Raw genomic sequence first — 11,477 nt, forward strand, 5'->3', positions numbered from 1 at the left:
CCACCGGCAAATATTAGGAATATAGGCATGTAATCGTTTGGAAAAAATTTTAGTCTTATGTTTGAAAACAGTAAAAAGTACATTAATTGCTGTGATTAGGTCGAGCTCCCATGTGACCCCCAGTACAGTAGTAGTAACGCAGGGTTTGTGGAGATCAAATTCGCTCTTTGTATTATTAAGAATTCACGCTGCTAAGAAGTTAACTTTGGGTAAAAAATTTAAACTTGTATCAGCCACTGTACGGGACAACTAGGTTCAATCTTTTACATACCAAGGATAAGTTGCCGTGATATATTTCTCTATTGATCTCAAAAGAGTGTGTCAGTCCAAGCGGAAGTATTTTATCTTGGTGTTTTCCTTCGTAATTTGATAACTTATAGGATGCTTCTTGGACAACACAGGCTAATCATCCTTTCATTTCGCCCTTAAACATTTTCGATATGTGTATAAACAAACCTGCCATTTCGTCACACGAAACTCTTCGCTCCGGTCTCCTATACAGCAATAGCAATGTCTGTTTAAACACGGACCATTTACGCAACCAAATGCGTTGTTCTCTGTAATAAACAGTTCGATGCAGTCCTTTTGTGCCTTGTTCAGAGTTTAGTTCCAAACAATGAGAAATTGACGGCTTGCAGTGTGAATATTAGGACGTATCTTGATTCAGAGTCCAACGGGTCCAATTTTAATACTCTCACCTTCACCTGGCATCAATAAGAAAGACTGGTAATTACCTTTACTAGGGAGTTCCAATGTTGTATTTTATCAGGTTTCTTAGGTAGCCCGTTTTTACCATCTCATCTCATTTTAGTTTAGTGTGTCAACACTTTGGCAAGCCACCATTTCAATTGTTAGAATTTTGCCCTGTTTTCCCTTTTATTGGAACATTACTGTACATTTTAATTTCGAATTGACTTCCTTTATATCTTTTCTAATCGTTTTTATGAGTCTGCAGCATTGTGTCTATGATTTTCTTCTTTTATTTTCAGCCCTTGATAAAGGCTGTGTGTGTACAGCCGAAATATCGGGGTTTAGCGAACCTTTAGCCAACCTTTTACCATAGATGAGGACTTAAGTTATTATATTAAACCCAAGTTTCAGATTATTCAAGTCCGGCTACTTTTTCATCTGTGCCTACTGACTATAGCTTGACTGATCCTTACAACTGCTACAAACTAGAATTTAACGCCAGAACAAGCCATTTACTCTATTTAAGATAAGCGAGTGCCTTCAGCATATGTAGAGATTAATAGAATCTCACACCCCCAAGGACCTGGGATCAGATTTCTAACACGAGTTGGGGATATTTTGTCTCACACGAGCCGCAGGCGAGTGTGAGACACAAATATCCCCAACGAGTGTGAGAATCTAATCCCAGGTCCTTGGTGTGTGAGATTCTTTTCCTCACATGACCACAAAATGCGTTAAATTCACATTGGACATGTACAACATGTTCCAAAATGGTGACAAGTCTGTTGTCTGCCACTGTACTCTGACCTGCTTTACTTTGTAGTTCTGGTCTGTGTGTTACTCGTCGTGCCATTGGATAACATTTTGATTGGTACCCAAATAGCTTTTTCAGTCCGTTAAGCTAATACGCGCTTGAAAGTTAAAGACTTAAACTTTTGCTCAAACTTTCCTCAATGCAATTTTGAACCATTCTCATACCAAATCAAGAAGAAAATTCAGGGGTCACGGTACAAAGTTTTTCTCACTAGAAGAAATATTTGGAATATTTGAATATATCGAATATATTTGAAAATATGGAATATATATGGAGTATGTATATTCTTTGTAATATAGGCCTATTATTTATTTGAAATAAAAATGGCCGCTACATCTGTGTTAACTGTATGAGGAAAAATAAAAGTTTCGTTTCAGAAAACTAAGACGGTGACAATTTTCTTACTCCAAGCGAGTAAAAAAATGGTAGATCAGACAAAATTGTAAAAGTTGTAGAGTCCGAATCTGTCCCCGATGCGCAGTCTACCTTAACAAAAATCCTTTGGAAAGTTAAAGGGATAAAGTCGGCCATTTTTCATGAATTTTGTTTGATACGAGATACTACTTACATTGTTTGACATGTTGAAAGATACTGAATGAATGGGTGACCATGCATATATTCGACCCCGGTTTAGACACGATAAACGAAACCATCGTGAAAAAGAAATTAATGGTCATGACCATCATGGCCACCCGTTCATTCAGTTTTTTTCAATATGCCAAACAACATAAGTAGTATCTCGCATCTAACAAATGCATGAAAAATGGCCGACTTTGTCCTTTAATTTCTTAGAATCAACCTGACGAGTTTGGTCAACTGAGGAACAGTGTGTTTTATGTCAGACTTAATATCTAAGCCGGCGGAACGACCACTGACCAACGTACCCTAACTTGTATAAGTACACGATTTTCTCTGATTGTAAAACACAATTATGGTTTCTATTTTACCTGTTAAAGATCGATTTATCTGATAAAAAATTATAGAACAAAGATACAAACTTACGGTAACAGGAAGAAATAAATCATCAACACAAGTTTGTAGGAAGCAAACAAGAACTGGTACACTTGACAACATTCTCATTTTAACAAGTACATTCCCTCTTCTCCCTAACAAACAAGTAACCTCGCAATGACACAGCATTTTGATCAAGATGCTATGTTGAAAGAGATTTACAGTGATAAATCAAAATATACACATAGCACTGGCATTGTCCGCTGAAATGCATTAACATGTGATGGATGTAACTGATGACCCCTCACTGTGCCATTGTTCCATCTCCGCTGGTCACGCGGTGTTTCTTAGGACATAGGTCCTTCTCAGTGATTCGGTACCACATGCCGATAGAGCCACGGCGCGGGTCGGATGATGCCATTTTTCACATTGGATTTTAAGCAGTTAAAGGTTTGTTAGCATACATGGATACAGTATGTGATTTCAGTCCTCAGGATCAGACAGGGTCTTTCAAATTTTTATCATACTTTTTGGGTCTACCAATTGTGTTCTTTCATATTTTAAGCTCGTTGAATAAATGAAATTTTCACCAGCTAATTTTTTTTATTTGTAAGTGGCAAATATTAATGGCCAACCACAGGCGACCCAATAAGTACTACTGAGTTTTTTAGTGTTTTCTCTATCATTTTCTCTTCTTTCTTCATGCTCTGAATGATCGGAATAAATAAAATAAATGGTTTATATAACATAACCTAGCCTCTGTGACTCTTTATTTATTTTACACTCCATTACAAGGACGTATATCTCTCATACACACATACTGTAATTAATTAGTCAACACACTAATTATGCTAATCCGTGGACTTATCAGGGATTTTACGGGTTGGTCAACATCGCGAAAGATAGGAATGGTTACTAAAACGGGAACTATCTTTCGATGTTGACCAACCTCTGATAAGTCCACGGATTAGCATAATTAGTTGTGTTGACTAATTAATTACAGCATGTGTGTATGAGAGATATACGCCCTTGTAATGGAGTGTAAAATGAATAAAGAGTCAAGAGGCTATAGGTTAGGCTATATAGTCATTTATTTTATTTACTACGATCAGTCAGAGCATGAAGAAAAGGGAGAGGGCTGACAGTGACAGAGAAAACTGAGAAAAACTCAATAATAAGCTTATCAATATGTATGGGCCGCCTATGGGCCAACTGTATTTTAAAACTACTTGTTTGAACTGCACTTACGATAAACTGTTGAATTGTATTACAAGTAGTGTGATGACGTAATGCGCTCGCTCGTTTGATTGAATTCAGTTGTGTGGGTTAATTTGTTATGTTTTTGAGCTTGACCCAGTGCCAGATGATAGCAACAGAGGCAATCTGTGATCACGTTCTATGCCCGTTTGAAAAATAGGGTTCTCAAAAAACATCCACAGATTGCTTGATATAGTATAGTATTGAATCGAATTCTTCCATGGCGGAGCGCTACCAAACACTTTCAATAGTTGAAAATTGCCAAAGAATATTAATATCCAGGACTGTAACGATGAAATATGTACATTTCAAATAAATATATTTAAATGCGCGTTATCGATTACCGAAGCCGTACCGAAGCCGTACCGATACTATACCGAAGATAAGCCTTTTGTAATTCCTAACCATGGTTGTCAATATTTGGAGCGGAACGAATTCAACATTGGATTAATTATTTACGTCATATTAAAAAGACCGATGTTTACTACGAACAAACTATTATCTCCTGCGACACATTAAACAACTTATTTGTTCCACAAATATTGTCATTTTACTGAAACGATAATCGTGTTTGCGACATATGTGTGATGAATCGCCCTTGGGTATTTACTCAAAATACTCAGAAATATACTGTTTGACAAAATAACATTCTCCAATTATGCACAATTCTGAATGCAGTGTAATCGAAGGATTTTACCCAAAGAAGAATTAACAAAGCTGAGACAAACAATAGAGGGCGCTATGATCTGTGACACTTGGAAAGTTTATAGGAAAATTCCGGTATCCATGACTTTCAGTAGTACTGTATTATTTATTCCTATTAGTTCAAATAAATTGGTTCATAATGACCGTGTGGTGAGGTCCTGCGAATCAGATCAGTAGTATACGCGAACTGTCACGATACTGAAATGTGCAAACGGGTCACCATGTCTTTTTTATGCCTCGTTGCTATGAGATACAGGGCGTTTGTACGCTACCAGCTTACATGTTCAAGATTGAATCTGACAAATCGGGTTGTGGCAACAAATTAAAACAGCAGCTGGTGACAATTTTAAATCAATCGCATACGAAGCATTGTGAAATCTTTCCACCCTTGAAATATCCTTCAAATGAAAAACGAGGATTTAAAAAAAAAGTCGCAGTTTTCTGGTAGCTTCACTTGATTATTCAATTGGCCATTTTACACGACCTTGTACTTCCGTTGGTATGAATCTCTGTGACAAGTCCACCAGGTCCACTGATTTCTGTACTAAATTGCCAATGACCGTGACCCACTTTCAAATAAGATTTCAATTTTCTTCGCAGAAAATGGGAACTTATAGATACTACTACCAGTAGAATACTAAAATGTAAGGTCACGTGACGGTCATCAGAATAGCCCAGTGTTCTTGTAGGTAAACCCTTGTATCCAAGGCAACAGCATTACTAAAGCTTTCAAATGAGACTAAGTGACATTATACCTGAAAATAATTATTTTAATTATCAAACATAATTCACTAATTATTATGAAAACATAACACGACGGAGAAGCTACTTCTGGACGCAGGACGACAACTTGGAAAAGCAAAACAGCGGAAACACAACTGTGAAATATCCCAGCGGGGGGTACATTCAAAAATCGATTTCTTAGAAACCCCGATGTTCGATCAATGCCCTTAATATTTCCGTATGACGTCAAACTTTCCCATAGTCTCATCTCACTTGTTGACAGCAAGACCAAGAAAGGCGGGGTGACTTCTCAAATACACTCACTCGGATATAAAAGAGACAAAATCAAATCGAGAACATTGCGCCATCGTGGCGACAATTACAGAGCTGTTTCCAAACATCACTAAAACTGAAACTTAACTAAAAGTTAAAAAGAGACATTGAACACCATTGGAACTAATTTGAGATAATTGGATTTTTTCCTATTTTTCAAATTTCTCAAAAGTGTTAGGTGCCCTATAGCTGAATGTTAAAATCTTATAAATTACTCATAAAACATTGTTTAATGTAAAAAGAAAAGCAGATGAGATTACATTTGCATATTAAATCCACATTACTTCACCATCCAATTATCCCAAATTAGTTCCAATCGTGTTATTATGAAGATAATCATGAAACACACGACAATATTCCTAATAATAATAAGAAAAACAAAATCAATCTTCGTGACATTATCAAATTGGTTAAACATATCTGACACATAACATTGTCTTTAAATTTGGAAATAAAAAACGTTTTGGTCATTGTCAATAATTACTATATCTACTCAGACGAAAAATGTCGTTATCACTGATTTTTGACAAGTTCCCAATAAACACATGGAAATATAAAAGTGTACTTTGTGAAAGCTGAAATCCCTTACTGCTTTGTATAATATAAACTTTTCTCATCATGGTGCAGAGCATTTGAGTTTACAAAAATCGACATGGTATTGAAATTTCGCGATACTGTACGAAAAAGACTGAAAGTTACGTACGGAATTAATTGAATGTAGAAATTGATTACAAGCGACAGTTAAGGCAGTTCCATTGATGATATTAGTTTAGATGATCACTATGGCAACAAAAGAGCGTGGCATCGTCGATTATTTGCATTTAGTTAATTGTTTTCGTAAACTATAATGTCCCAAGGGTGATCACTCAGCCTATAGGGTATGCGTAGGAGTGGATTGCCGTCTTTCATTTGTCTAGGGTCTTCAAAAGTAAATGCTGAATGCAATACGGACGGTCGGTGCTTGTCGCCGACTGTCACAATACGCTTTCCGCGCAGTGTTCAGTCACTGCCGCCGAAGCAAGTACACACAGGTTCGGTCCATCTGTCTTGTTTTTTTCCGCTTCACCGTTATTTTCCCCCGGAATGCAGTCTTCCATTCATCGCGTTCCGTAAGTCGGATTGGAAATCAATGACACGATCGATGCTAAATCCCTGATCCGACAATGGATATTAAGTTCTTTACCCTAACGAGTTGAATGAGAGTAGGGTCCTCAATGAATACTCCATGCATGCCTTGTAAGATAGTCATCTCCACTCTCAACTATACTTTTCTCGCTGTCATTTCAGTGTACACACATCCCGACCAAAGTCGGTCAAAGGTTCACGCTATCTTTTTACTTCAAATACAAGTCTTGCCTTTACATGTACAATACTGCGCGCATGCGACTGGCGTAATATTGTCGAGTCATACCACGTATTTTCATCTTTAAAAAAATGAATGAAATGATGAGGGATATATACAGGGGCTGGCTGTAGGTTATTGAACATGGCGTAAAACAATGTCGGGTCCTGTTTACAGTTCGGACAGGGCGTATTTAAGCGGTTTTGAGTTGTCCATCATTGTGTGTCCTTTTTATCCTCTCTCGGCATTTTCATTCAAAGTATATTCCATAAACAGTAGCGACGGCGAAAATCGAACCATTCTGATACGAAGCCGATGCGAAATCGTCGGTCTTGTCGTCCCACACGCACCGACTGCCGAGACGTAGACACTGCTCCTGTCGCGAGCCGATGACACAGAACACGACGAGCTTGTGTCTCGGCATGTTCAGTTTCTTAACTCGTATCTTGATCACTTCTGCTAGATTCCTCGCCAGGTTGTTGGCCCTCTTCTGCTCATACGTTTCATCCTTGAGTCGGATCTTAAAGATGTCCTCTATCACCCCCCTGACCTCCTGGGACTTGAATTCGTACTCGTGTTGCGGCTCCATCCTGTAGGTATTTTCGAGTTTCCTCACTGGGGCTGGCGGTTTCTCTTTCGTCAGAAGCTTGTTAACAGAGTTCCACATGGACGGGCGCTTCGCGAACAGGTTCATTGGCAGCTTAATGGGTTTGTCCGCCTTTTCGGTGTCCCCTCCTCCTCCCGTGGCAGCTGTTGTTGCGGAGGAGTTACTAAGCTTGGAGATGATCGAAGTAGCCGACTTCTGTCGCTCCATTGATGGCTGTTGGGGGATCTTGTTCTCATTTCTAGCGGCAGCTGTCAGCATGGCCTTCATAATGTCATCAATCAAATTATCAAAATAACGCTGAACAGGAAATTGCACAAAATATTACCAACCAGTTGTATATGTACTCGAACTCAACGTTTTAAAATTATGAAGCCTGTATTCTCGCTTACAGGACTAGAACTCTCGAATCCAACGTCGTAAGAAGATGAGAGGATGGTCCTTCAGCACAGCACATCAATTCGACAAATGCTGCTGCTGTTGTTGATGTTGTTGTTGTTATTCTGGGCGCGTTTCGTTGCCAATCCGAAGAGATCAATTATTCTAATGGCTATCAAGTCAACAATGAGGGCGTTTCTATTGTTATTCAAATATCTCACGGTGGTAGAAGACTGAAACATTCCATCCAACCGATAAGTCACTTTGGTGCAACCTTTGTCTTCATATATTCTTTTGAACGAATCACTTGCTTGTTTATGTACCTCGACATATTTGGACACCACAAACGTTAACGCTCGAGAACATACATTCTATCATGAAAAAATGCAAGGCGAACCATGCGCCTGGAGTTTGCTCAAACACCGTGACCGGCCTGCATAATAAAACCCGTGAATTATTAAAATCGCTTTCACTGGTAATGCAAAAGTGTATTTTAACGCCTGGCCGACCCAATTGCATACGCTCAATATCTTTCAAACTACAGCAGGTGAACTGGCGTTTTGTTCATTTGGCGTGACTATATTTTATTACTGATAAAGGAAAAAGCCTGTATCATGTCGAGGCCTGTCATGGTCGATCGATACTTTTCAACGCAACACTATTTTGTATCGTAGTTGTAACCCCAGGTAACAATAGAGAGTATCAGACCCCATTTTTTTAAATTCTTTCTGCTGTTCCAGTCCAATGAGGACGTCGATTCTATCATATATTCGTATGTTTGTCCTCATACTATAAGCTTATCATGCAATACTATACGACACACACACTCACATACACACACACACACATGTATATATAAACACATACGTATATACATATACATATACATATGTGCCTACAAACTGCGCACGCGCACTCGCGCACACAAGTATGTATGTATGTATGTATGTATGTATGTATGTATGTATGTATGTATGTATGTATGTATGTATGTATGTATGTATGTACGTACGTATGTATGTATATGTCACATGGTATTTTATTCACCTGACTGATGTCCACCCATCTTTTAGGGCCTAGTCAGATTCTTCGGCCCGGGGGGGGGGAGGTAATCAATCACTAATATCAAAAAAAGAGCAGTAGTAAATCAAAAACTTCACCCGGTTATTAGACTGTTGCCAGCCATCATGTTAACTGAAAGTCGCGCTCTGTTTTCCATCATTTATGGGTAAAGCTTTATATATAAACTGCCGATTTCATATTGATTAGTACACTGTGACTGTCAATTTGCAGACACCCAGATATCTCTGATGTGAATCTCTGATATATTAAAGTTACGCGCCCAAAGGACGCGCCAAAATTATAACTGAATGACGCAATTCGTGGCTTGTATGCTGCTTTGCAAAACAGACTTCCAATTTGCAAACACCCAGATATCTCTGATATATTAAGATTACGCGTCCGAAAGGGCGTGCCGAAAACTGCGACTAAATGATGGAATTCATGGCTGGTATTGATGTATTTCATACAATTATGAGTCTGAGCCTTAATTCAAAAACACACTAAACCCCTCATTGAGCATTTAAAAAACACGGTGACCCCATAACCAAAGCTAAAGCCAAAAAGCAGGGTGACCCCCATGGATCCCCCCATGAAGAAACCGACCAGTCCCTTACAGGTGTAACCTGTAAATTTGTCGAGGGCAAGAACAACAAACTCAATGTTTAGGAGTATAGGGACAAGAAAGCAGAACTCTCGAAACGGCCAATGAGTAAGAATGAAAAGATCATGTCTCGCGTGATCCCAATAAACATAGGTAAACATAATTTGATATAATCACAAAATATTCATAGAAAACAATTAAATTTAACAATTTATAAAGCAAGAATGAACATCAAATACAATGCGAGGCGTACTCGAACAAAAGAACGGAAACGTCTCTCGATATTTTGCTGTGACGTCATCATCATGTTGCCAGTTTGTTGACTCTCACGATGTCGACTCACTTGAGTCAGTGTCACCTGCTTGACTCTTAGTCAGAAATCGATAATCTATATTTATTCACTCTCGCAGGCTGTTTACCTGTGGATATCGGTAATTCAAACGACACACCTCTTACATGCAGTACAGACTCAGGCCAACAGAGGTCAGTAATGTCGGGGGTTGAACTTTGTCATACCACCTGTGGGATGGTCGGACACGCACGTAGCACCCAGCACGTGATTGTTTGGAGTCTCTCGTGTGGCCTTCATGGATTGTGTTCGCTTTCTTCATCTTGACGTCGCAGAAATATAAGGCAACTCTAAAATAACTCCACAAAACAATTAAAGGCCCAGAAACTGTTACTTTGGACAAGAATTTTTGATTAATTTTTTCTTATATTTCGATTTGAAAGTTTCTTGGTCTCCTTGCAGTAGCATATTGAGATTCCGAGCATTCAGCTTATCAACTTTTACTTTATTTCTGTATGAGATATTGTTATTGTTATAAACGTAATTTTGGTCCTGACCTGAAATAAAATTGCCAATATTAACAATAAACATCACGCACAGGCACGCAGCATCAGCAAACTACATAATAGGTATTTCAGCTATTCAATTTAGTCAAAGAAACATAGATTGATATATCCAACAAAATCAAAGGTTACAGTTTCTGGGCTTTAATGACAATCTCTTGGTGAGCAATATGGATTTGTGAAGTCCAAGGTCATAGAGACACATGGAAACGAAAGGGAATCTTATATGGCAGCTATCCCTGCACAAAAATGGAAAACGATAAAATATTCAAAGTTGGTTATATTACTTAAAAAACTCTGGATTTTCTTGAAAAGCAAAATAGTTATTTGGAAAAGTGACAGTGGTATAGTTCTCACAGCCACAATCCCTGGCAAAAGTTACACGTATGCAAAGTTAGCATGAAAATTTTCTAAGATACCACGCTTAGATTTCCCTCCTAACAATAAGCATGTACAAGGCAACATTTACGTTTCAAATTCTTACGAAACACATCAGTGAAGATAGACTCTCGAAATGCGGATCTTCAGTAACTACGTCATCACGACTGACTGGGGTAGCATGACGTACTGTCATGGTGACATGTCGGTCGGCTACTATCATGCAAAACATATTGTGTTGAAAATACCATGTCATGGGATCTACGGAGACATTCTTTCAAGTTCAGATGGCAAAGAAATGAAGATGCGTTTCAGACAGAAGGATTTGCCAAGACTTATGTACGTTATACACATATGTATAAAGTCTGTAGTATGGGACTTTAAGAGTATTTTATTCGACTTACTCCACTCATCTCTTACAGGCATAACATGGAAATTTGTCGATGGCAAGATTCAGAGTAGGTCGTCAAGTCTCGGTACTCGGGAAAAGATTTTAGAAAACTATAAAACTTTTCAAAAGTTACACAAAGTACTGAGACTGCGTAAACAAAAGCTAAATATGGTGGTGTGCATCCGGCTTGTCGTCGGCTATTTTTGGCCCTTCTAAAGTTTTGTAAATTTAATGTTAACATTACTGTTCGAAAAATTAACCAGAGTGAAATAATTTCATAAATTATTTTCATGTAAGGTTATGAATTAGATATGGATGAGGAAACATTTGGTGTTTGCAGAATTCTATATCTTTTCGCAAATATCCCATATATATATATATATATATATATATATA

General features: G+C 38.2%; 1 protein-coding gene across 1 annotated transcript; it reads right to left on the reverse strand.

Moving 5' to 3' along the window:
- Positions 1-5,166: 5,166 nt before the first annotated feature.
- On the reverse strand, positions 5,167-7,943 carry LOC139138396 (dynein light chain Tctex-type 5-like). The gene has a single exon (XM_070706762.1). The coding sequence runs from the start codon at positions 7,687-7,689 to the stop codon at positions 7,066-7,068; it is 624 nt and encodes a 207-aa protein (XP_070562863.1). The 5' UTR covers positions 7,690-7,943; the 3' UTR covers positions 5,167-7,065.
- Positions 7,944-11,477: the final 3,534 nt, after the last annotated feature.

The sequence above is a fragment of the Ptychodera flava genome, chromosome 8 (assembly GCF_041260155.1).
Source record: "Ptychodera flava strain L36383 chromosome 8, AS_Pfla_20210202, whole genome shotgun sequence".
In the NCBI taxonomy this organism is placed as follows: Eukaryota; Metazoa; Hemichordata; class Enteropneusta; family Ptychoderidae; genus Ptychodera; species Ptychodera flava.